Source organism: Contarinia nasturtii, unplaced genomic scaffold (genome assembly GCF_009176525.2).
Source record: "Contarinia nasturtii isolate CC-2019 unplaced genomic scaffold, AAFC_CNas_1.1 Cnas_scaffold_745, whole genome shotgun sequence".
NCBI lineage: Eukaryota > Metazoa > Arthropoda > Insecta > Diptera > Cecidomyiidae > Contarinia > Contarinia nasturtii.
This window is the reverse complement of record NW_022198093.1, coordinates 438,270-464,717: the sequence shown is the minus strand read 5'-3', so window position 1 is coordinate 464,717 and position 26,448 is coordinate 438,270. Positions and strand designations below refer to the sequence as shown.

The following is a 26,448-nucleotide window of genomic DNA, read 5'->3' as shown; positions in this document are numbered from 1 at the left end:
TAGACGAAGGTCCAAAATTCTTGCAACAACTAATGGAAAGGTTTGAGAGAAAGTTGAAAGAAATCGATAAATCGGTCTGCCAAAGCGTGATTTTGAAGGTTCGACGCATACTGAGAAAAATCGAAGACAATGGTCCATTCGGTGTACTGTAAATGTGTTTTCGAATTTCCTATGAATAAAGCTAACTATATACCACTGAGATAAATATTCAAAATGCTTCTTTGGTGTTTAAATAGCGTACGCTTCAATTTACTCTTGACAAATGTTTCTGGGACATATGTTATTACCATATCCAGCAACCCCATGTGTTATTTGTATATTTACTGTTTTTCCGTATTCTGAACCTCGATAATACGTATCAAAGATTTCTGGTTTTTCGCCTGTTTGGTAAAATTTTTGGTAAGTCTAATGTTACGACGTCACATAAATAAGTCGTCATAAGAACAAGATGAATGAAAACTACTTTAATCATTGTTCAATTAATGCTTTTGTTTTCGTTAAATCGGCTGAACGAAAATTATATTCTCAATAGAATGTCATTTTCGTACAATGTAATTTTGTAATAAACAAAAATTTCAACGAGTGTAAAAATGGTCAATGAACCTGACTGTAGTTTTTAAGGCAAGTTGATAAAAAATGTCCAATGCAATCTTTATCACGTGCTCCACGCGTTGAATATTTGTGGACTCTAGTGGTCCAGAAGTATATAAGTCAAGCAACTGTTTATATTAGATTCGAAGCATGCGCAGGGCGCACAAAATAAAAGTACAACAAAGAAATGAAGAATTTACATATCGCTGTGATGCTGACATTTGTCGCAGTTTTAGTTGTGTCTATAACAAAGTACAAAAATTTGATTGAACAATGAATAAAGCCATTTTCATTCATTTGGTTCTTATGACGACTTATTTATGTGACGGCGTAAAAGTATACTTACCGAGAATTTACCCAAAAGGAGAAATACCAAGAGTCTGTGTTACGAGATATCATATCAGAGATTACACAGAGGAAATTTGTGGCACAGACTACAATACATTCGATGATATTAGGGATTTTCTGTGCTACCAAGGTTCAGAATACGGCAAATCGGTAAATTTACAAATAAAACATGAATGGGGTTGCTGGATATGGGAAAGATATGGATTTGAAACAAGCACACTTCTCTATGTGAGTAGAAAACTTCGAATTAATTTGAAAGAATGGCATTCTACTTCCAAATTTTGTTGCAGGTATCATTGGTTTTTGCTATTTTCGTCATTGGTGTATTTGTCTACAGTTATCGAGAAATTCGGGCAGTGAGCAAGAAGAACAGATCAACAAAAAATAATCAGATGATATATAACAAATTTTGATAACTATAAAATTCTTTGAAAAGCAATATTTCCTGAATTTACATATCGGAAAAGAAGAATAAATCAACGTAATCGACAATTTTTATTTTCGATATTATTTTGTTTGCATAAGAAAGAAACTATAAGCGTCTATAAGTTTGATGCTACTTTTATTGCAAGTGAAAAATCATACAAATAAAATCACAAAACAAATACCATTCTATAAAGCCGAGTATTTTCTTAGAAGCGTCAATCACTTGTTCATCCAATTGAGATACTGCGTGCGCTTCGAAACACAATATAAATTAAATAAACAAATAACATAGCTTTCATTCTCACAAATAAATACACAACGCTATTAAGTATTTTATACAGAATCTCTTCAATAGATAAAGTTGTGAATACAAGTTTTGTTACACCAGCAAAACTTATCATATTTCAGCAGTTTTTTTTACAGAAAATGTTGATGAAGACAAATCTACATTTATATTAGACCAAAAAATTACATGGTAAAACATTTAAGGAGCGCAACCGGATTAACCTCAAGAATAATGTTTTCAGAATGATTTTTCAACACTGAGAAGTCCTCGCCAGTTTCGACTCCATGGTAAAAATTCATAAAATCGAACTCAACTTGTAGAAGGGATGGTGGACGAAAGTCGAGGACACGTTCTTCGATGGTAACATATATACAGTCTGATCACCTCTATCGATTGGCCTTTTCAGAATTTTCATTCAAGATTTCCTCTGAAAAATTCCTCACACACAATGTGTGGCACTTTGCACTAATCACAGTCGCTTTAAATAATGCGAATCAGGTTTTATCATTTGAAACTATCTGGTGAAGTTTGAAGCAATTTGAATGAACATTAAATTTTCTTTTTTGACCCATAAAAAGATGTAATAAAATGTAATTTTTTGGCATGCATATGTGTTTTCTTCTCAAATATGGAACAGTTTTTTTATTATAATCTCATTATATATCATAATTCTGATGTTACTCGGATTTCCCATATTGAGATCTTTTTTATTCACATCCTGACATGTTTCTGTTGACGATCAAAAGATTTGATTGCATCGGCGAAGTAAGCACCAAATTTCAAGGGAAAAATTAAAAAAATCTACGTGAACAATTCATCTTAAAATTATAGAAAATTGGAACGCATAAATAAAAAAAATACAAAAATGTTCCTTCTATTGCTTGATTTATTCGGTTTATTTTGCAAACATATTGTTGTTTTACAGATTGTACTATTTTTCTAATACTTCTAAAAGCACATCAAGAGAGATTATATTTGTTTTCTTTCACAAAACGTTTAAGAAAATTCACATTAAAAAATATAGATTTATTAGGAAAGAATGTTTCAAATGCGTGTTGATTTGCTTCTTTGTTTTTCGTTACAAAACAAAAGTTAATAAATTAAAAAAGAATGATAAAACACAAAAATCACAAAGAAAGGCCAGATTGTTTAAAACAATAAAACAATATATATTTTAACATAAAGTTGAAAATTAATTGCAAGTTTAAAAAAAAATAATTAAATTTGATAATAAATTATGGAATCAAAATCAAAAATTGATCTTTGCTCAAAGCAAATTGTTTTTTTTTTTTAATTATTTGGAGTTTGTTAGTTCCAAAATAAATTAAAATAAATATATATATTCAAATAGGAAATTCAGGGAAGTAAATGTGTTTAATGCTTTTCTTTTGTTATTTGGATGAGGAGGATTTTGTGTGGTTTGCTATATATTTCATTTTCTTCAGTAATTTTTGTATTTGTGAAATTATATTTTGTTATTTTAATATGCTATTTTCTGTGTGTGTTTGTATTGTATGCGTTTAACATTCAGATTAAATTGATGGTTTCATAAATATTTGCACATAAACTCTACACTTTGTCATCATTTAAAACATATATCAAACATGTAAAATCAGAGAAAGAGATTAAACGTGTTTCATTTGCGACTCGGTGTGTATAATTACTAATTATTAATTTTAACATGGCAAGAAAAAACTGTAATTTACTGTTTATTTAAAAACCTGTTTGTGAATGTGTGTGTATGTGATATTTTACCCGTCTATTGAATAGGGAAAAAAAGGATCGTCTATTGTACTATGTATGCATGCACAGAATTAAAGATACATCTATTTTGATTGAAACTGTTTTTTTTTTGTTTTGTTTTGTTTTTTTATATCTCTGAGTAAACGGTTGCACGACACAAAGGACATTTATTGCAGATAAATTAACAGTGAATTTTATGCGCGACTGTGTATGGGCTTAACAAATGTCAACAATACGAAAATATCTTTCTTTTTTTTAAAAGAAATATATGCACTTTTTTTAAATTATTATGTCAAAATTTAAATATCTTAATTTCGAAAAAAAAAAAAAAAACAAAATAATTTTTTTTTTTACAAAAAATTTTTCACAAAAAAAAAAAAAAAAAAAAAAATTGACAAATCAAAACCGAAAAAAAAATCATTTCCCTGTCTAGTCATTTCGTTCTGAAAATCAAAAATAAATTAGATAAATTTAAAAAAAAACATTTTCAACACGTCCTCATCAACTCATTCAATCATTTTTTTAACAATAACTTATTCCATCCCCATATAAATATAGCACTCTTTTTGCGGGTCTCGAAAAATAAACAAATTCATCCGTAAAAGCAGCGTTAATCTATTTTAACGACTGCATCAGAAGCCAACAATATAACAGAAATATACATTCTATTTAGCCATCGATAAACGCACACAATTTTCCAACCCAAAAACCATTCATTACTTTCCAATTATTGTTTGTTGTTGTTATTATTATGTTTCTCACGCGACGTATTGAGTACAAAAAATTCCACGGACTCCACGCTTGTGATATATAGATTTAGACAAAATTTGCATTTTTCTTTTCGTGATATTAAAAAAATATTATTTTCTTTTTAATCACAGGCTTTCCATTTCAGATTTTATTATTCTTGATCATTCCGGATTGGCGAAAGCGCAATAGAATCAATCTGTTGACAATGTTTCGCGCAATTTTCAGATCAATTGAATTCAAGGTGAAGAAAGAAAAAAAATGTGTGAAAATAGGTGTTATTAGATGTGTTGTTGTGGTTTTTTTTTCTCTGAGAAAATATTTGTTTTATTTTATTCGCGTCGACTTCGTTTCGTGCTTGTTGCATAGTTTATGGCACCGATCGATCGACTTTTTCTGCCGGCAACTTGAACTTGCGACTGTGCGGTCAATTGTAGTGATATTGCATGCTGGTTTAATTTTTCTGCCAGTAATAGTTCTTTAAGACCTTTCATTTTCTGGCTGTATAGCGTGATTTCAGGTCGTTTTGGAATGATTATATCATTTTCAGCTGTTTCCTTGAATACTGGACCCGATGGCGGTATTGTCAATTTACTCTCGTCGTCAATGGTCTTTGTTTCCGCTTTCATTTCATTCGATTTGTCATTCGTTTCGGCCACTGCCTCATCGCAACCATGTCGAGGTGATGTTTGCGCCAATAGTAAAAGTTGTTTTTCACTTTCATCACTTCGTTCAGATTTTACTTGTGATTCGGCAAATGGTTTTCCACCGCCCTGTAGAAGAAAATCGGGATTTAAAATTTTTTCACCGCATGCTGCTGTCAGTGCTTCGACTAGCGTGGTGCGAACTGTTTCCGATGTTTTATCACTCGTATCGTCACCGTTTTTCAACTTTTTCTCCTCTTGATTGGGCGCCACAGTAACATCATTGTTATTATTTTCAGATCGAATTGAAGCATTCGCTTCGTTCACATCGTCTTCATCTTTTGCACAATGAATTATCACTTGAGATCGAATCTCACCATCAAAACGGGATATTGTCGTTACCAATGGTTTGACCCAACCAATGTGCAGAATTGGCGTTAAGCTTCCCTGTTCCCAGTAACAAATTCCATCGTAAAATCTAAAAGAAACAAATATGCATTAAATACAAATTACTGTGACCGAGTTGTGTTGATGCATTACCTTAGCAAATTTGCAAAACAATGCGGATCTCTGAGTATACTTTTTGCCGAATGTCCTGAGCTCTCCATTTTCATGATGTGTGGTATCAGTTCATTTGCGATGTCTAAAAATTCTTTGTAGATTTCCTCATCATCACGTGAATAAATAAATAATCGTATCACATCGCCAGCATTTGCCCAAGCGGCAAATGCTTCTTTGTACTGTTTTTGCCGGTAATGATAGCCTCCTTGATATGTGTACGGATACACATGATGATTTTTGTAGTTAATTTGTGCTGATTCAACAGCCGTTTGGTATAGTTCCAAACATGATGGACGTCCTTTTGTGGCTGCCACCTCTTCCAGTTCGCCTGATTACGTCAATAAAAAAAATAAAATAATGAAAATATCATGTTAATTTATTGCCGAATATAAAATAAAAACGAACCAAAAATGTTCAAATGAAAATGTGAGTTTTTTTTTTGTCGTACCTAAACAGCCCAAAGCCATTGGATATCGTTGCAGGTGGTTCATGTCGTAAAGTAGCCAAAGCAATTGTTGTTGTAATTCGGCCACTTCCAAACACGCGCTCGTCATTGACAGACTGGGATTTATCGATGAAATTATAGCACCAACCTCGATAAATCGATCACAAACAACCGGATGACCAGATAAATAGAGCCACGCATGAGATTCATAACCAGTCGTCACCGACTGACCACGCTTATCCTCAGCACCTGTCAAATGCAAATTAAGTCATAAATATTCGAATGTAAAAAGTAAAAAATTCAAAAAACAATGTATAAGGAAGCAAGAGAATGAAAAAAAAAAAATGATAGAAAATATTCACCTTTTCCATGCCAGGTAACTTCAATGGTTTCTTCGCCAGTTTTACCAAAAATCACCCAAGCATGATCCTCTGAAATGGCCAAATGCGCATCGTCATAGCCAAGTTGTTGACAGCCGGCTACAACAGCAAACGCCACACCAAAACAATCCAATTTATTTTCCGCCAAATAGCTGTATAAACTTTGTAAATGTGCACGATCCTTGTATGTGCTTCGAATTAATGAATTCCATATAACATCCGAAACTTGTTTAATAATATCTCTTGTTGCATAGACAGGTGTTGCATTTGAGCGGCTGGATTTTTTTGCCTCTTTAACACCGATACGTTTGCATGGTCCGATCAATGATATAATTTTTATGAATTTTTCGTATAACATTTTAACCGTATCAAATGTGACAACAGGAAAATTGCTGCAACTCGTTGCATTTGATATGTCAATGGTTGAATTGTTTGACTCCTCCACTTTGACCTTGGTTTCGGTCAAAGTGTCGACGGTGCTGTTGTTATTTGTTGGTTCTGCATTATTATTATTCAATGCAGCTGTGTCAGCGTTTGATTGGAGTGAGTTTGCATTGCACTTGCCTGTCAACGTATTTTCAATGATGCCCGTAACAATGGACAACAATGTCAAATCTGGCTCTTTCACCGATTCTAAATGCACTTTAAACAAACGCACTACATCCGATATACTTTTTAATGGAAATAGTTTGACAATTTCATCGTCGCAAACAAATGGTGTTGGTGAACGAGATGCAACTGCTTGAAGATATGATGATGTTGATGTTGAGGCCGACATTATTTCTTGATTATTAAATTCTTTTTTCTTCCTTTTTACGAACGAATCTTCTTTTTTAGCGCGCAAACTTCACGAACGTTTCAAACAACCGACCACTTCAATTGAACGTATCGAAATGCAGTTCACTTATTGATGCACTCGAAGAAATGCCACTGCGCTTCTTCTTGTTCGCCTCTTGCTTGGTCGCTTGCTTGCGTTTTGTTGTGTATGTTTTTCATTTGATTCGCGTTTATTTAGTGTGCTGCACTTTTTTCGCCATTGCCATTAATCGTTGCAATTTTGCTCTGTTGCTCTTTCGTCACTCTCTATATGTATGAATTTGTGATCGTTCGTGTGCCTTCTGGTTTTCCTTGTTATTGGTCGTTGTTTTATGCAATTTTATTTATTTATTTTTATTTTTGTGTATATGCTTACGTTTACTTCTCTTATTTCTTTGCTTCGTTTCTTCTTCTTCCCATTCGTATTCGTGTTCTTGTGTTGTTGGCGATTCCTTTTGTTTTAAGTTTCGCCTTTCTCGATTGCCTTTAATTTTCCAAAGTCTGTACGAATGGTACTCGGTGGCAATTCTCTTGTTTTTTAGTTTCTTCTTCGTTTTTTACACGTCTTATTATTACTAGTATCCTTGCTTATATCTCTGTTGCTCGCGATGTGTGTGCGTGTGCGTGTGTTGCGTTTTGTATTCAACTTGCACCTGTATGACGCATTTAGAAGAATGTTTTTATGCTCTGCATCGAGAATGATGATGCGTATGTGTATGCTTTTGTTTGTTCAACTACATTAACATAGCACGCTTGCGAAATGAATCACAACAGAGAAAAATGATAACAACAACAACAACGCGTACACACGAGAAGCACATCCGTCGTTTGAAATTGCGTGCCGATGCGATTGGTGGTGATGACGATGATGATGATGTTATTGCCTGCTGAATTTAACTGCGTATAATTTATTGTTTCCTTTTCTAAATGCCGTATCCGAACACGTTTTGACCATGTGTCTATGTATTTGTGTGTGTTGTTGTGTATGTACGTGTGTGTGTGTTTGGTATGTGCGTTTCAATTGTTATGCCGATGCGCGCAATATTCGCGAACATACACGATATGATGGTAGTAGTGGTACAAAGTCAAATATGTCGTGCCAACAGTATGTAAATATTGACGGTTGCGCAAGTGAGAAGGATGTAGGAAGCAGAAAAAGGATAGACACTGTAAATACTAAATACGTAGTATGTGTTTTTTTCTTGTAAATCTCTATGCTAAGCAAAAATTTCTTATTTATGGAATGTCTTTTGAATTTAAAAATGTCTCAATTCACTTGAATTCAAAATTAATTCAATTCAATTCGGTTCACACTTCAATTTATGCCATCAATAAATTATTTAGAATTTTCCACTCGAATTTTGAACACAAAATACACCGTATTCCCTCATTATGGACAGATGTTGATGAGAGCAAAATAAACAAAACCATTGGTATCGTCATTGCTTGAAACGTCAGAACCAAATGAATGCGCTCGCATATTTGTAACTAAATGGATGCGTTTAATCGCCAAATTTAAATTGAAACTTCGTCTTTATGTTAATCATTTCGTTGTTGTTTTTTAAATTTATTTATCTTGCCAAAACGCAATAAGTTCACTCCGTTTTATGTTCCAACAATTTTACAATCAAATTTACGCAAATGAAAGAAACAAAAACACAGAATTACCTCTTTCATACGATCATTTATGAATTAATAGGAATGCGTCAGTTCATTAAAAACACTTTTTTGTCTTATAAATATTTATTTTCTTTATTTAATGTTTCGACCGTAAAAAATTATTCAAATTAAAGTACACCAATTCGGTCTTTTTTCATCAATATTTATTCAAAATAAGAAGAAAAAAGACCGAATTGGTGTACTTTAATTTGGATTTATTTTATTTTTACAGAACAATTGTTTCGACGCTCAATGCGTCATCATCAGCTGTAGAATTTTAACGAAAGGCGATGGCCGGTGAATTATTAGAGGTGATGAATTTACAGTTTGTACACACTGTATGATCATAATTGGTTAGAGTAAGACAGATAATGATATGCATGCTTAGTGAATAATCTTGAAAGGAGATGATGAGTGAGGCCCTTCGTCTCTGTTTATGTTGTTGTGCCGAAAATAAAGCAGCTATTAAAATCCTATTCGTTTAGTCCCCAAAAAGTAAAATTATTTTATTTATGAATTATAGGCAAAAGACGCAGAGTTTTGCAAAAGAAAAATATTCTCTCACAGACAAACATTTATGTGAATTTCTCTGTTATAAGGTTTTTGAAATGTCAATGTCTCGTGTGACATATTACACATACACACAAACATACACTGAACAAACAACTCGTGCTAAACATATTTTTGATAAATAATATCAAATTTAAGTTGCATTTGAACATCAAAATTATAAACAGATTGTGCATTGGAAAATACTAATTTGTGGAAATTGCAACCAATTGTCATGATGACTGAGAGATGTCAAATACGAACGCCATCTGGTGACGTGTGCGAATTGTGGCTGAAAACAACCGATATGAAAATTTTGTCAAGACACCATCAGACATTGGGCTCTCGAGCTATGCATATAGCGGCCAACCGGCTAAGCCTATGAAGAGACAAAATGCGAATTCCCCTCATCTGTGCCATCTTGTATTCCATAGTTGAACTCAATTTAGTTACAATGAATTGAATCGAAAAAGAGAAAAAAAACAACAACAGTAACATGGCTACATAGATCTGTTGACCAGTGAGATACGTATAGCAATGGAATGAAAGAATGAAGAAAGCGTATATGTGTATGTATGCATCAGCACGCATAGATGTACAGCTCTGTGTGGCCGTGCTATTGTTGTTGTTTTTTCTCTTTTTCATTTCAATGCTACAGAATTAAATTCAGTTTTTGCATCTAATTCACACTAAAATCAGATGGCGCTCATTAGCGAGATTCGCAAAAAAAAGTCTCCAATCTCATACAAATATACACCGGCTGATAGCGGCTGCTATTTTATAGGTGCTATTCATAGGCGCTATTTAATTCGTGAGCTGTGTGTAACACCGAGTAGGAATATCATAGCCTACTATCCTTTTGTACATTTGAATGTGAGTACGAGAGAGATGTAGAAAATAACGCACAATATGCATCAAGACGAGATAAATAGCGCCTATGAATAGCGGCTATGAAATAGCAGCCGCTATATCCATAGCTCAAACCTAATGTCTGGCACACCATCCAATAATTCCGTCTTTGTAGTTACATACATTGATAACCATGTCATCAGATGGCGCATTATTGTGCGACTTTTTTCTCGCCAATATTAATATACAGGGACTCATGGTGGTTGGGAAATCGGAAGAGAAAAGAATGGTAAATAGTAGTGGACATAGTGATAGTGATGGGAGCGGTCAGGAAGAAACAATTTCCGATGCTAGTCTTAAGGAGCAAATGAAAGAAGCAATAGAACTACTTGGCAATGACGGAATCATACTCAGATCGTTGAATACATTTAGGATAAAACTAAGAAACAAACAAGCAGAAATCGAATATGAACTGAAAAAGAAAGGTGGCTGCCGCGACACTACATCAGTAGCTGTTACCAAGCCGGTTAAACGTAGAAATATGATGGTTAAGTTGCCTCCACCATCTAAATTGAAGAACATTTTAGATATAATTCCATCGTCAGCAGAATTTGCACGTTTGTTCGAAGAAAAGGCAGTATTTTTAACATTGGATGTTGAAGCAGATTTTCCACTGAAACAATTAAGCTAATTTGTAAGTCACAAGTACACGGCTGATCGAAAACGACCGGACTTTTTGAATGAAAGGTGTCACAAACTGATATTATTTTTGAGAAGTACTACCCTTCAAACCTCTACATCACACATTTGAACCAAATCCATCCACGGACCTAAAGGCTGAGGAAATGAACATCTCGAAAATGGCAGAAATAATAATAAAATTTTACCTGATAATATCTAGGGGCTTATAACTGCACATATTTGGCGTATATTTCGCATTTCTTGTATGGCATATTTTTTCATTCTCTTTTGCAGTGTTTTTTTTAGATCATTTTTTTTATCTAGATCAGATTTGAGATCAAAATCTTAGATTTTTGATCTCTGTGTATCTAAGCTTTTATATTTATCTCAGATCGAGATAAATCTAGATTAATCTCATATCTGATCTGAAATATACTTTTAAATTTAAGTCCAAATGGGACTTGGGTAAACAGGTAAACAGCCCTTGTGGAAAATTACTGACTGGCTTTTTTTGGGACGTTTTCACATTAAACCGACTGAGATCGAAGTCATTTTAAGTTGATTTATTTGACTTTATTAGACTATATTAATATAGCGTGTAACGTCCCATGGAACCAAAAATTTGGGAATACACTGAAATTATGGTCTATGTTTGGTTGCAGCAACTCAAATCGCCGTGAAAACTTGTGAATATTATTTTCTTATCAATATAAATAATCTCACAAAGTTTAAAGAAATTTCAATCAAAAATATAGCTCAATATATGGCTAACCGAAAATTTTGTATGGGAGGTATCCCTAATATGCATTGAAATTTCTTTAAACTCTCAGAATGTAATTTTCTTGTGGAAAAAACAACCTGTGTAAAGTTTCATGTCATTACGCTACCACAAGGCATGACTCCTATACAAAAATATTTTTTTTGTGAATTTTTGTATGAAAAAGTCTGTGAAAAATTGATTTCATCTTAAAACTAACGTCATATTCGGCCCGAATCAGAAAAGAATGCTTTTGAGTGTTAAGCTTGTAAATCTTAGATATCTCTCGTTAGATACAGATTTTTGTATCCAGATCCCGATAGATTAGATTTATTATACCTTTTTTCTATTGATCTAAGATCAGATTTAGATTTGATCTATCTAGAAATCTATCTAAAAAATCTCAAGATTTTTAATCTACTCGAAACACTGCTCTTTTGTGCGGTATTTCTTCGATTCTCTGTGTGTACAATGTCAGTATAAAATACGTATTATTCGGTGCAGATGTATGCCGTATATAATTTATTTAATTATTTATATAGATTCAACCAAACTATTAATTTTAATTACAATGTTCGCTACTTTTTTAACATCAAATGAATCGTTGCGGCGAAACAGTAGCTCTTATTTTTCTCCAAATAATACTGCAACATGAAGTTTTTTTCACACAAAATAAGAGCTACTCTTTCGCCGCAACGATTCAAATGTATTAGCTTTTAGAAAATGTAATTGGCCTTTTGGCAGCAAGTGTATTTAATCATTGGACGTGTAAATTTTAGACAGATTGATACACCGTATACTAATAATATACAGATCGATGTAAAGTGCCGAAAAAATAAGTTTGTGAAAATAGGGAATGCCCAATCGGGGTAGTAAGGGCAGGGGAGTACTTCACCATGTCAAAATTTGGTCGGATCAAAAAATAATGTACTACAAAGTTGTTCAGAATGACTAGAAAAATTTTTTATGACCCCTGCCCTCCAAATCCTCCCACCCCCCAGGGGTTTGGGGATCATAACTCCTTCACCCATGATTTTTTTCAACCGAAACCTCGAAACACAGAATCAGCATGCCAATTACTCTAGACTCGATATTTTGATTGTAAAATTGTTGGGTTTGGCGTATCACAACAACAATAAAGAACATAAAAACTGAGTGAACTGCACTGAATACAAAAATAATAAGAATAATGAGATTTGATTTAAATTATTTTATTTTTGAAATTCACCATTACAATAAACATGCCCTAGAACTCTTTTATAGATTGTTATGATGTGAATGTTATTTGGTTGTTTTTAATATTTTATTATTATTATTTTATTTATTGTCAATGTTAAGGCTTGAAACACATAAAAGACACCATATTTCCAAACTAATGTCATATTTACAAACTAGAGATCGCATAGATAATGTTAAGATATAAATCACAAACATCTGTTTTGTTTACGTTAATCGATGCGATACTCACGTTCATACTCACAACGTACCGTTTGATTTACTGCAACAAAAATCGACATTTGCTCAATGTCATTTTAAGTTTTTTGTGTATTCGCTCACTTTGTCATTAAAACCGTATCATAATCTGATTCGCAAAAAGGAAATCGACTAAAAATAATAAAGAACTATATCTGATCGCTTAAAATCAATCGCTGCGCTCGTCACATCTGTTTACTTTCATTAGATAAACCAAGAGAAGAAACAAACAAATCGAATTTTGTAATCAAGTAACAGAATTGTATACTTAAGACTACAAGAATTTGATGACTTCAGTTCAGTGAAATCAAAGCGCAACTGACGAAGTTTTGACATCAAAGAATAATAGTAGCAAATTAATACTTCAGGCAAGTATCAAGTGAGCCGAGAGGAAAATCAGTACAATTGAAGGGAAAATTACGAGAAAAAAATATCTATTTCATCTGAAAGTAAGAACATTTTAAGTGGAAACACGATCAAAGGTAAGTAATATTACAGAAAATGAACTTTGACATTTAGTTTAATGAGAAAGAATGGATTGAATGTTCTTTTGATCAAATCGACATGAGTTGAGCACAATTACATCAAAAATAGAACGCATCGAATTAAATACTAGTTGTATAAGCGGCATTTGGCTCTAGATTTGGCCAAGATAGTTTTTGTCATCGTACAATTTTTGGCAAGGCATATTTACTGCTTACCTTCTTCAGAATTAGAAAAAAACCGTGCTAATAAAAGTGATATTCTTCTTTGTTCTTTTTCTGAAAACAGTCGCACAATGTCGTTTGAAAGCAATTTCATAAATGCACGTAAAATTATCAGTGCTTCACTAAAGGTAAAGAAAGTTTCATTAATTGATGTGCAGTAATGATTGGGAGTAGATAAATTATTATTTGTCCTTCATTCAAGGTGGCCGATTCTTATGACGAGATACATTTTTGGGAGCAACCAAACGAGTGAGTACCTTTGAATTATTCACAATGTTTATATTTAATGGAATCGTCTTTTTCCGCTAAAATTAACCAAATTCAATAGTGAACAGAAGAAAACAAAAAAAAACATCATATTTATTAAAATAGGTAATGATAAATGTGTTTGACTTTATTTACAGAAACACTTTCAATGCGAAACTTTGCAGGGAACTAGGAATGAATCCGAATCAATCCAGTATTAAACAAATTCTTCATGTGGTTAACGATTGGAACGTGCATAAGACTCTCAAAAGTCTATATAAAGGCGAAATCTACGTTATTAATCCGACTCGTAAATTTTAAGATGCATTCTCAAATCTCGACCGTCAATGTGTGAATTGTAACTCTTTAGAAAATTCGAAATAAATGAATCTAACTATTCGGTGTCCATAATTGAAAATTTCTTTTGTTTGCAAATAAAATGTCATCGGTGGTTGGATGTGTGCTCAGTGAATGCACTACGCCGCTACCTACAAATAAATCGTCAATTTTAGTCTTTTATTCATTCTCTTTCCATATGTGCATCAGTTCATACCTATTGATAGTCTCGATATCACTTTTTCATCTACCAGATCCCAAATGAATGCTTCTCCGTTCGCTGAACCGCATACAATTTGTGAATCATTGCTTAGAATGCCGCATTCAACTTGAAAGTCATCGGTTCGATGTCCATGATATGTAGATAGTATATCAGCATTATCATTGTCTAACAGTCTTAATACATTGTCGTTGCATGCAACCAGGGTGCATTTTGTGTCTTTTGTTTGTGCCATATAGACGATTGATTCACCGACATCATCACAAGTCATTTCACCTTTTCGCAAATCATACCGTCTGACGCATCCGTCTAGCGATGAAACCACAATCTCAAATTCATTTACAATTATTCTAGTAATGCAGTCTTTTGCTTCGTTCATCGTTTGAATTGGTTCGAGTTTTCGTGTACGAATGTCCCAACACATCACCAAATTATCTTTGGCACCAGAAACTGCGACTGTAGAAAAATAAATGCAAAAGAAATGGTTGAATGTCGTTTTGACAAAAAAAAAAAAATAGGTTACCATTTGAGTCTTCACTAAATGCAATGCAAGAAACCCCACCAGCGTGACAGCGCAAACGACGTAATGGTTGTGCTGTCGTTACATCCCAGTATATAATCGATCTGTCCAATGAACCGCTCAATATGTGACAACTATCACAAGATCCGATTGCTTCGGTAACTTGGTCGGCGTGACCACCGTATGTTTTCAACAACAGTCCTGTTTGTGGATTCCATAATTTAACCTTTTTATCCGATCCAGATGTGATTGCGTACGAACCATCAACTAACGAAATACAAATGCAAACGTTTGAACATCGTGTCTCGAAATTATTTTCATTTTTCAGGCACAAAACCTTACCATTATATCGAACCGCTCTAAGTGATCCTTGTTTGCAATCCACACTTTGTTTCAGCTCCAAATTCGACATTATCTGTGGTTTTATAGAGAAAGCCCCCTTTTCAAGCGTTTTCAATTGTTGACGTTTGATACAAAACAAACAACTGTTCTGATTTGAGGTTATGTTTTACTCAAATGTCAAAATCACAAATGTCTCAATTCGTTATTCAAATGTTTATTCATGAAACAAGCGACATTTTTTTTTGAAAATATTTATTTCTAATTTTTAAGTTCTAAAAGCTTTAGCACCTCTTCTTTGTATTGTTGTAGGTTTTGTTGATTTTCGCCTTCATTGAAAATCTTTTCTACGCTCTTTGCATAAGCATCGGTTGATTTGATTGGTTCGTCTTTTGTTTTGCCCCATCTCAATATTGCTTCGATTGATTCTTTGGATTTGTTCTTTTGCCAATCATAATACTCCATATCGACCTCAATTTTCAATGATTCCCATGGTTCAACAATGAACGATTCATGGAACAAAGCGGTCAACAGATACTGTGCATATTCGAAATTCTGCTTTCGCACCGGGCAACGATCAACGGTTATGGTAACAAGATCTGTTTCTGGATTGTATCTATTTTCAACTAACCTAATGTGAAAGGAAAACATCATTGTATCGTTAAAAAGAAGCGAAAAAAGTTAAACAGCTTGAGAACTAACCGAAGAAACTTATCCCGAGCATGTTCGTCAAACGGTAACGCCGACAATTTAAACTAGAATGAAAGATTCGAAGTAATTTGTAGAACGAACAAGAAATTGACGACAATATAAATCGAAACTTACCCGAAGTGAGATGATACGTGACAACGGATTCCGAATTGTTGGCAAACCATGGCAATAGTCGGTCGAAATGAATTCGATTGGAAAGTGTTTGTCACATTTTTCATCGGTTTCCAATCCGGCCGGCCATGGTGTGCAGTATTTTTTGATCGCTTCGCATTGTTGCTTGATAACCGGCGGTGTTAAATGCAAAAAATTCGGTATTTTCATGAGTTCAGCGTTGCCAAATTTTTGCGGTGGCGAATTTTTTTTCGTATTGTATACAAATCCTTGTCGCAATGGAAGCGGTACAACAGATGGATGAAATGTTTTCGGTCCGGGCCATACATTTCCCCATTTTTGTCGTACACTCATCTTTTTAAAACTGAAATCATAGCATAAAAATATTCAGCAACAATCACTTATTGAACATTTGATCCGAATGGAATACTCACCGATGATCAGGAACATTGTAGCTAACTACCCGTCGTTTACGTATAAGTTCGGCATCTTTCTTTGGATTTAAGTCCAACACACGAAATTCTGTTGCGAAAAAAAAATGAGAATAAATATTTAAAAAAAATGTTATAATGATTAGATTTGTGAAAACAGTGAAAAAAGGAACCTAACCTCAATCATTTGATTTTGAAATAAATAGCACAATTACCTTTTTGTTCAATATTTTCCTTTGATGAATTGTCAACGACCGAACAATTTCGAATTGCAACAATTGAATTTGATGCAATAATTTTTTGCAATTGATTTATATTTGTAAATTGTTTGCACGCCAGCGAAAACATTTTGATTCGCTATGTGTATGAAAGAGAATGGAGTTCAATGCGTTACACACATAAACTGTGTATGTATTACACACAGTATAGTGACATTTAAAACTTAAAGACTTTGACAGTTCAAGGCATTGAATATATTGATTCCGAATTCCGCGAGTGTCTTTAACAGGTCACGAATCAAACTCTATACACGAAAAAAGTGGCCATCTTGATTTTTTTTTGTGTGTGAGTTAGTCAAAAAAATGTCTGCTCCGCAAAGGATTCAGTCATTCTGAAAGAGAGAAAAATAACAAAGACAAGAATTGGTCATTGAGTGTATTATTTGTAATCGTAATCACAGAAAAAACTCGATTGAAACGTAAAAAATTGTGTTGTCATAAAGAAAAACAACTCACGAGCGCATTTCACTTATGGTGGATTGCGAAAAAATTGCTGTAAATTGCTAAATGCGGACAAAGAGACGTCCAGTGCGATATACCATTTTTTTTTGTTCGTTCATGAATCTGACTGATTGGATTGCTATACGCTGACTTTCATTGGCACTGAAACCATCGTATCTTGTGTGTTATTTTTTTCTTCACCATTTTGGTTGAAAGCAGTGAAGAGAAAGTATTGTTTCAGTTTAGGTGTGGTTCTCATCGTGTGTTGTTTTTAATATTTTCGTTTGACATCGACAAACATCAGCAAATTAGTACATTTTTTATCGATTGGACATTTGATTACATGAAATAATCACGATAAATACTTGTTTACCAAGTCAATTGTGTTGTGTAGTACGAATTGAGCGTAGTTGTCAAAATTGCATCTGTGGTGGACCCCGAGCCAGCAAACAAGCAACAACAAAAAAGCACAACATATAAATCACAACGAATGCATTATTTTGAGTTAAATGCCTATTTCAAAAATCATTCGAATACACAGTCGAAGCAATTATATTTTGTATTAATGTGAGCTGTCCAACAATATTTTATCGGAATTTATTTCTTTTTTAATTAAAACAAAAACAAAATTCAACACAACTCAAGAGCGAGATAGCGAAAGAAAGAGAGAGAGAGAGAGAGAGAGACGACGCGATTTGTGCGTGAGTGAAATTGAAATATTACCTATCGGCTGGCTGCACGGTTCGGAGACGACGACAATATAGTGTAAAATTGTAGTAAATATGGATGATAGCTCAGCACAATTGGGCGGCGTTACGAATTCATCATCACAATTAGGTGGAACCGGTGGCAATTCGATTGGATTGAATAAGCAAAACGATGGTTCAAATAACGCCAATTCCCATGAGCAAATTTACACCATTCCGGGTGTGTTGCATTTCATTCAGCACGAATTTTCACGATTCGAAATTGAACGATCGCAATGGGATGTGGACCGGGCGGAATTACAAGCAAAAATAGCCGTATTATTGGGCGAACGCAAGGGACAAGAATCACTTAAATCCGATTTAATTCGTCGCATTAAAATGTTAGAATATGCATTGGTACAGGAGCGTGCAAAATCTCATCGTATGAAATATGGTTGCGATCCACCGTCAATTAATGAAGTTAGCGCACCGACCGGTGATGAGCCGAACATCACAAATGAAGTTGCACCCGATTCCGAAGCACCATTCAGTTCAGTGTCAAATGTAACATGGCGACAAGGCCGGCAGCTATTACGTTCATATTTACAAGAGATTGGATACACTGATACCATCATTGATGTGCGTTCGACTCGTGTTCGTTCATTGTTGGGGCTGACAAATGGTTCCGAGCAAGAGGAAAACATAAATCCAAATGTAATTGCAAACGAAGGTACTAAGCGTGCTAGTGACTCGCAAGGTCGACGAACGCCAGCGAAAAAACCACAGCAGGCCTCAATGGCAGAAGCAATGATACTCGATTCAGAAGCGGCCGTCATGGCAAATTTTGAATTTTTGGGCAATGCCGACGTTGAAATGTCAGATGATGATGGGATTTCGGACGATTTGGATATGGTTGTAGGCGATGAAAGCGATGTCAAAACCACTAAACGTAAAGCCAAAGGAATAACAATGCATGACGGTAATTGAAATATGTGTCACTTGATGTCACACCGGTGCACACCGCAAATATTGACCTAATTCGAAATCTTAATGTGTTTTTTTTTCTATTTTGTATACATAGATGTTGATGCAGAAGCCGAAGAAGTTGTGAACGAATTAAATTCACTCAGCGAAGCGGATGACACTAGTTCAAATGCACCGGGCAAAGCATTTTCGATTGTTGTGAGACGATCATTGGAAGGTGTTAAGGACGATGATATCGATGCATCGCTTGGTTTGGGTGAGCTTGCCCAATTGACCGTGAACAATGATGCTGAAGCAGCATACGATGTTGGCAATGCAAAAGATGCAAATTATAGAAAAACATGGAATGCCAAATACACGTTACGATCACATTTTGATGGTGTACGTGCACTAGTGTTTCATCCACAAGATTCAGTTTTAGTGACTGCCTCGGAAGATCATACATTAAAATTGTGGAATTTACATAAAACGGCACCCACCAAGAAAACAACTGGCTTAGATGTTGAACCATTGTATACGTTCCGTGCGCATACATCGCCCGTTTTATGTTTGGCAATGTCAACGAATGGTGAACAATGTTTTTCAGGCGGTTTGGATGGTACAATCATTTGTTGGAATATACCCGGTGCAAATATTGATCCATACGATAGCTATGACGAATCGGTATTGCATTCAACGCTCACCAGTCACACCGATGCCGTTTGGGGATTGTCGGTGAATCCAGAAAAAGGACATTTGGCATCATGTTCTGCCGATGGCACCGTTAAAATCTGGTCACCTAAAACATTACTAAACACAATCACCGGCGATATTGACAGTGGCACACCAACATCAATAGATTTTGTGCGTGACGAACCGGATCGAATAGTTGTTGCATATGATACGGGTGCATGCATTATTTATGACACCGAAAGTGGTAAGTCCGTAGTCAAATTGGATACCACACAAGAGGCAAACGGGAATGGTGGAAAATTCATAAATAAAGTGGTATGTCATCCAACACTTCCCGTTACAATAACAGCACATGAAGATCATCACATTCGTTTTTGGGACAATACAAATGGTTCGATGTTACATTCAATGGTTGCTCACTTAGAACCAGTTACTAGTTTGGCTATTGATGCCCATGGACTCTATTTATTATCGGGATCACATGATTGTTCAATACGACTATGGAATTTTGATAATAAAACATGTGTACAAGAGATAACCGCCCATCGAAAGAAATTCGATGAAAGCATTTTCGATGTTGCATTTCATCCATCACGTCCGTACATTGCCAGTGCCGGTGCTGATGCTTTAGCAAAAGTATTTATCTAAGAGACGTGCGATTGAGAAATATAGATAAAATATTTGTGAGTGACACATGAAGAGACACGGTGCAAGTGTGCAAGGGAAGCAAGTGACCGAATCAGCAGACAACAATATCGAGTGAAAAAAAAGAGAAAAAGAAAAAAAGCGAATGAAAGAGAGAAAAATTGTAAGCAAAATAATATGAAGAAAACTAACAGGACGAAGTAGGAATTCAAATCGTTTTCTATTGACTTCATCATTCTGCCCTGATTCTGTTCTGAATATATAAATTCTGTGGATATAAATATTATTATTATTACTACTATTATTATAAAGAAGAAGAAAATGGAATGAAATTATTGCGTCTAGAATCTTGTGGCCATCTATGGCCAACTGTGCAAACATCTATTGTTTGAAAGGCAATTGAATAATAAGAAAATTGTTTTTTTTTTTTTAGAATCAAATTGTGCAACAGTCGTTCATCATTATTCATATGGTATACATATTTTTTTAATCGTAGCTATTTTATTATGAAAATTCCTTTTTTTTGTGAACATTTCATATTTAAAATGCAATGAAACAATACTACATTATACGTGAATTTAATTAAACTTTTATAATAATTGATAACATGAAACAATCCACTTGCGATCAAATACAAAAAGAATGAATGAATTATTGAATGAAACACACAAAAATGGCATAGAGATAGAACTACACAGTTATGAAGAATTAAAAATAAATGTAACAAAAGAAATGAGGAAATACTATGCAAAACTTCAAATGCTAAACGGAAATTCTCTTTGAACATCGTCGCAATTTCAACATAACGAAAAAAAAAATACAAACAACATCAAAAATATTCGCATCATCTGATATTAATGAATTCATTTAGATTGTAGACTTTCACAATATTTATATGACAAAACAATAAATAACAAAAAAAAAACAAGCAAACATCATACAAAACAAGTACTAAACACCATTCGTGAAATTTCGCAACAAAAATAAATAAATAAATAAAATTAAATTACTATTTCATTGGTGTTCTTCAAAGAAACAAAAGCAACAATAAAAAAACCAACATAAATTATTATGAAATTTAATGAAGAGAGTTAAAATTTGAGGAATTATTATTTAACATGCAAAAAAAATTATAAAAAATAATGAAATTAAAAGGAAAACAAAACACACACACATGACACAAAAAAAATTATAGCCAAACATTCATCTATTTAATGGTACATTTATATTGTGAAATGTACAGGAATGAAGAGGGGAAAAATGAAGAAGAAGAACATGACGATGACGATGATAAAAGAAATCAACATTATTCAAATGGTAATGAATTTAAGTAAATCTAGTGCATAAACTAATATTGAAATTAAATACAAACAAATTGAGGAGGGACATGAATGTTGACGAGCCAGCACAGGATGATGCTAAACAAATGAGTGTAGCTAAAACTTTATCCTATCGCTATCATGAAATGCATTAAATGTATAGAAAGAAACAAATAAAAATAAAAATACATAGTAAATGTTGTGTCATTTTATTTCATCTCAAGAATGTTATTAGAATTTTAATTGCACTCTTGAGCATTGTTCTCAATTATTTTCTATTTTGTTCCAGCCATAGAGCAATTTAAATTAAACAGGAGAGCTCAAACTCATTCATTCACAATCACTCTCACAGCGACCTAGTTAATAAAAATAACACCAGTTGTCGTTGATGAAGACAAACACAGTCTTTGACATTTATTGTCGTCACATCATTTTTTTTTTTCGTTTGAAAACAATAGCCAAAGTGAATTTACAAGCAGCATTGCTGATAAGGAATACGTGATTAATATTGTCGACATTTTTTTTTTAGTTTCGAAATGGCTAAAGTTGAGAAAATTTCTGGATATGATGAATTTATTGCATCAATTGAAAAATTAGCTGCATCGGCTGACAATGTAAACATACTATTTACGGGAAAAAAAGACGAGAGCGGTCGTTCTTGGTGTCCCGATTGTGTTGATGGTAAGCTAACTCTTTTGTCTTTCAAATTATATCTAATCTGATGGGGTGAAATTATTGCAGCCGAGCCATACGTCAATAAGCATTGCATTGAAAATGCAGAGCCAAATAGTCTGTTCGTTGTTGTTGATGTCGGAGATCGCACAACGTAAGTATATATGCCGATTGTGACGTATCAGAGCTGTTTTTCAACTTTTTTTGTACATTGTATTCAGGTGGAAGGATATTAAGAACCCGTTTCGCTTGGATCGTAATACTCATTTGAGCGTCATTCCGACATTGATCAACTGGAAGGAAAAGGCAAAACGCTTAGAAGGAGACCAATTATGCAAACCTGAATTGTTTGACATTTACTTTGAACAAGACTAGAACATTCTTCCAATGGGCGGATATATATTTTTCTACGACACAATGAATGAACATGTAAACAAATAATATAATCGAAACACCATTTTCATGCTAAAAAAAAATTGAATAGTTTTATTGTAATGTTCGTGTGGTTTCTCTTATGGATTTTTTTGCATATAATATTGTACACTGTACTTTATTGCTTTAATCAATGCCACAAATTTGTTTTACTTTTCTTTTAGCAATTGCTTACAAGGTAATCTGACACAATAGGTGGCCACAAGCAATTTTTCATGAGAACAACTTCTTCGGTTTAAATTTATTGTTTAAATTTGATGAAAATTGTTTATTGTAAAAATTGTACAAATATTTTAAAGAATGGGATTCAATTATAATTACTATTATTATGGTTTGCTGAGAGAAAAGAAAAAAGCTAATCACATGTCATCATGATAAATAGCTTGGAATATTGAATTTTCTTTATTTATGAATTGACTTTTTTTTTATTTTGTTTTATTTGTGTCTTCATAAATGGTGCGATTGTTCAAATTGAGAATGGCGGTAAGTTTGAAAAAGCGATGCTTTCATCAACAACTTACAACACACTGAAATTTATTCAGAATTTAAATAGTATCATTTTAAAATGGATTTTATTCATCACTGGGTAGAATTTAGATAAAGAAGTTCGAAAAAATCGCTCTAGCAAATTGACCCATTTGATGGTCGAATATTTTTCGGACTTCTTTTGTTTGCAATGCTCTTTTGTTTTTGTTGTTGTTGACGAATTATTATTACTATTCATCGATACATTGTATCTTGCGTTGACATCAGTGGTCAACGTGTATAATAACATAGTATGATTTTCAAGTGTTTTTTTTTTTATCATTTGAATTAAAATGCGGTGCAGCGTAGAAATATATAGTTGAATGGAATTAAGATTTTCGATCTTTTTTCGCATCTGGTTGTTCGTCGGTTTCGTGATGGCTATCTTTTGACGTGTTTGCCTCGTCATTCGCAGATGATGATGATGCTGATGTTGATTCTTCGGTTTTTTCGCGTTTTCGTTCGATTTCAATTCGTTTCTTGAGCGCCGAATATAATGTGTTTATATCATCGGGTCGTGCCATCACTAGATATATCTTCACCGCACCATCATTTGAATCGATGGCCGTAAATCGCAGACTTTTTTGACTCGGTTTCTCAACAATCATTCCGCCCCACACCTTTGTATTGAGCAATACACGAAAATTGCCCAACGTACGAAACACAACACGTGATCTGGCATCATCTGTTTTTACATCATTCAAACGTAAACTACCTGGTCCACGTTGTTCATAATTCGATGCAACAAATGCAAATAGTCTAGAGCTCATGTCAACCACATTCACTTCATCCTCTTCGCCCGTAAATGTTTCAACCGCATCCAATTTACGTTTTTGTGCACGACTCTCCTCATATTCTCGTGCCACTTTTGTTAAATCTTCAACGGTGCTACTTTCTTTTGGTTCGGCACCATTTGTTGAACCGCCACCACCACCGGTACCGCCACTTCCACCGCCAGCCGATGTTGCTTCGCTTGTTGATGCACTGCTCACAGCAAATAATTTTGAACCACTGGACGAATCACTGTGATTATCGTCCGCACTTGATGATGCACTCGATACACTGGTGTCGGGCACACCAACAATACGCTCATGAATATTTTGGCCAAATACAAAACTACTTTCGCTACCATTGTTTGCGGCTAAAAATGGTGATTTTGATGCGGCAGACGCAAATAAACTTTTCGTATTCGCCGCAAATAAATTGCTACCATCTAGTAAATCCGGTTTTTTCTCTTGTGTTGGTTGTTGCTTCGATTTATCGTCATCGCTTGGTTTTGATGCTGAATCGGTTTCATCGTCGTCCTCATCGTGTTCGGTACCCTTTACTTTACTATTGTTGAATGGATTTGGTATCACTTTTGTTTCATCACTGTTTTCACCATTGTTATCACCATCGTTATTGGTTGTGCTTGAAATTTTTGAATCGTCTTCTTTTGTTGATTCATTCGATGTGCTTGTACTTTGTTTCTCCTCTTTCAATTCAAATGGCGAATCGGAGTGTGAAGTAGTGCTCGGTTCATTGCTGCATTCACTTTTGTTATTGGAATTATTGGCCGTTGATAAAGTGCTCGGTGCCAATTGAAACGATGATGGTCTGAGAATCGATTTGGATGATGACGCCGTCTCCGCACTACCATTGTTTTGAAAAGCCGACGGACGCAACATTTCACTTCAAATGTTGTTTTTTTATTGTTGTTGTTTTTTTTTTTAATTGGTACAAAGTAACAAAAAAACTTTGATCAGCTGTCCTTTTGACTTGATTTTACTTATCGCGCGTATGTAACAAATCGATTGAACAATATATTGTCTCTTTCAACTGACCTGAAATGGATATGAAAAAAAATTGTTGTTATTTAAATAGTTCAACAAATTTAAGAGCGAAAAATTATGACATGAAAAAAGAACTGAGCAAACAAAAAAAAACACAAAGCAAAAAAAACTTTTTTGAGGTTAGCATTTACATGTACTCAATGTCGACTGTATATAAAGAGAACGGAATGAATTTTTTTGACACTCTGATAAAATGATGCTATTTTATTGTAAAACAAATACAACAAACACTTACAATTGAAATCAAGCAGTATTAAATGATGTCGTTGTGCCACTGGACAAATTCCAAACGCCGAATTACTGATTTTAACTAAATGGTGAACAAACTTCTATGCTTCATATTCAAGAGAATTTTCATTTGCACAAAATTTACACGAAAAGAATGAAGCATTGTTTGACAACTACCGTATTGAGAGATATTGTATGATTGAAGCGACGAACACTGTTCACAGCGCCACTGTATGTTTTTAGCATTCACACGACCACAAAATACGATTGACGAATAATTTTTAGAATATTTTTATCAAATAAATCAATTCAATTCATTTTATCATAAATACTACGTTAAAATGACATTTTATGGAAGAAATATTCGTAGCATTCATGTTATACAACTTGTACAATCGCATTTAATTTGAATTTTGTGCATCTTTATCCCTATCGAGAATCGAATTGCACAACACTTAGTATATATACAGAAGAAGTTTTTTAAGAGGAAAAACAAAAATCATTATACCTTTTTATAACACTTAAACAGTTTTGAACGAATTAATTTCAATCATATCAACTTATTTCTCATGTTTTCTAATGTTTTTTAAACGTACCCAATTTTTTTTTAAATGATGTCAATCTTCTATCTTAATAATTCTAATTGGTATTCAAGTTTAGAAATATTAAACTGTATTTGTTTCTTTCAAACTTTCTTTTAATTTTCACTAAATGAAGATATCATATGCTAGATAAGTCTATTAATGAGAAGGATGAGGTAATGAATGTATTGAATGTATCAATTGTATTTTTGGGATGTATATGATGTAATCAGTTGTAAATGTTGGAATTGAAAATGAATAAATTTTTGGTACCAAATATTAAGCATCTTAGTGGAACATGTTGTGAACACAGAATCAGAGAAAAAAGCATTACAATAGGTGAAAATATTTCCTTTATCTGTTCTTCAATGTCTTGGATTTTGTTGCCAATTTTGTGTTGTCCAGTGCTCGATTTTGAATAATGTGTAAGCTTAAGCAATATAAACTTTTATAGAGATTGTTTCGTTATACTTATTAGATTGACTATGCATGGAAATCATTGGCGAACGAATTTTGACCAAAGAACAGAAAATATAAAGAAAGAAGATAACAAACAAGACAACAAAGAAAAATAGTC

At 33.9% G+C, this 26,448-nt stretch overlaps 6 protein-coding genes and 1 long non-coding RNA gene across 7 annotated transcripts; 3 read left to right on the top strand and 4 right to left on the bottom strand.

The window, feature by feature from the left end:
* Positions 1-3,805: 3,805 nt before the first annotated feature.
* On the bottom strand, positions 3,806-8,404 carry LOC116341681 (menin). The gene is made up of 4 exons (XM_031768896.1): positions 6,154-8,404; positions 5,795-6,040; positions 5,326-5,674; positions 3,806-5,263 (listed from the first exon to the last, which is right to left on the bottom strand). The coding sequence occupies exons 1-4, from the start codon at positions 6,947-6,949 to the stop codon at positions 4,474-4,476; spliced, it is 2,181 nt and encodes a 726-aa protein (XP_031624756.1). The 5' UTR covers positions 6,950-8,404; the 3' UTR covers positions 3,806-4,473.
* A 4,547-nt stretch (positions 8,405-12,951) lies between these two features.
* LOC116341530 lies at positions 12,952-14,326 on the top strand. Its single transcript, XR_004201179.1, has 4 exons — positions 12,952-13,437; positions 13,727-13,790; positions 13,865-13,911; positions 14,067-14,326. It is a non-coding gene; the product is annotated as an uncharacterized LOC116341530 (long non-coding RNA).
* Positions 14,022-15,485, bottom strand: LOC116341529 (WD repeat domain-containing protein 83). The gene is made up of 4 exons (XM_031768643.1): positions 15,327-15,485; positions 14,988-15,251; positions 14,462-14,920; positions 14,022-14,396 (listed from the first exon to the last, which is right to left on the bottom strand). Exons 1-4 carry the CDS (start codon positions 15,394-15,396, stop codon positions 14,299-14,301), a joined length of 891 nt encoding a protein of 296 aa, XP_031624503.1. The 5' UTR covers positions 15,397-15,485; the 3' UTR covers positions 14,022-14,298.
* A 33-nt stretch (positions 15,486-15,518) lies between these two features.
* On the bottom strand, positions 15,519-16,996 carry LOC116341528 (28S ribosomal protein S35, mitochondrial). The gene is made up of 5 exons (XM_031768642.1): positions 16,792-16,996; positions 16,580-16,667; positions 16,149-16,509; positions 16,026-16,078; positions 15,519-15,954 (listed from the first exon to the last, which is right to left on the bottom strand). Exons 1-5 carry the CDS (start codon positions 16,922-16,924, stop codon positions 15,585-15,587), a joined length of 1,005 nt encoding a protein of 334 aa, XP_031624502.1. The 5' UTR covers positions 16,925-16,996; the 3' UTR covers positions 15,519-15,584.
* Positions 16,997-17,145: 149 nt separating this feature from the next.
* Positions 17,146-21,227, top strand: LOC116341527 (striatin). The gene is made up of 2 exons (XM_031768641.1): positions 17,146-18,960; positions 19,063-21,227. Exons 1-2 carry the CDS (start codon positions 18,078-18,080, stop codon positions 20,283-20,285), a joined length of 2,106 nt encoding a protein of 701 aa, XP_031624501.1. The 5' UTR covers positions 17,146-18,077; the 3' UTR covers positions 20,286-21,227.
* An 808-nt stretch (positions 21,228-22,035) lies between these two features.
* LOC116341624 (thioredoxin domain-containing protein 17-like) lies at positions 22,036-22,749 on the top strand. Its single transcript, XM_031768796.1, has 3 exons — positions 22,036-22,282; positions 22,343-22,427; positions 22,495-22,749. Exons 1-3 carry the CDS (start codon positions 22,138-22,140, stop codon positions 22,646-22,648), a joined length of 384 nt encoding a protein of 127 aa, XP_031624656.1. The 5' UTR covers positions 22,036-22,137; the 3' UTR covers positions 22,649-22,749.
* Positions 22,750-23,096: 347 nt separating this feature from the next.
* Positions 23,097-25,467, bottom strand: LOC116341622 (ran-binding protein 3). Its single transcript, XM_031768795.1, has 2 exons — positions 25,298-25,467; positions 23,097-25,053 (listed from the first exon to the last, which is right to left on the bottom strand). The coding sequence occupies exon 2, from the start codon at positions 24,895-24,897 to the stop codon at positions 23,560-23,562; it is 1,338 nt and encodes a 445-aa protein (XP_031624655.1). The 5' UTR covers positions 24,898-25,053; positions 25,298-25,467; the 3' UTR covers positions 23,097-23,559.
* Between the last annotated feature and the right edge of the window lie 981 nt (positions 25,468-26,448).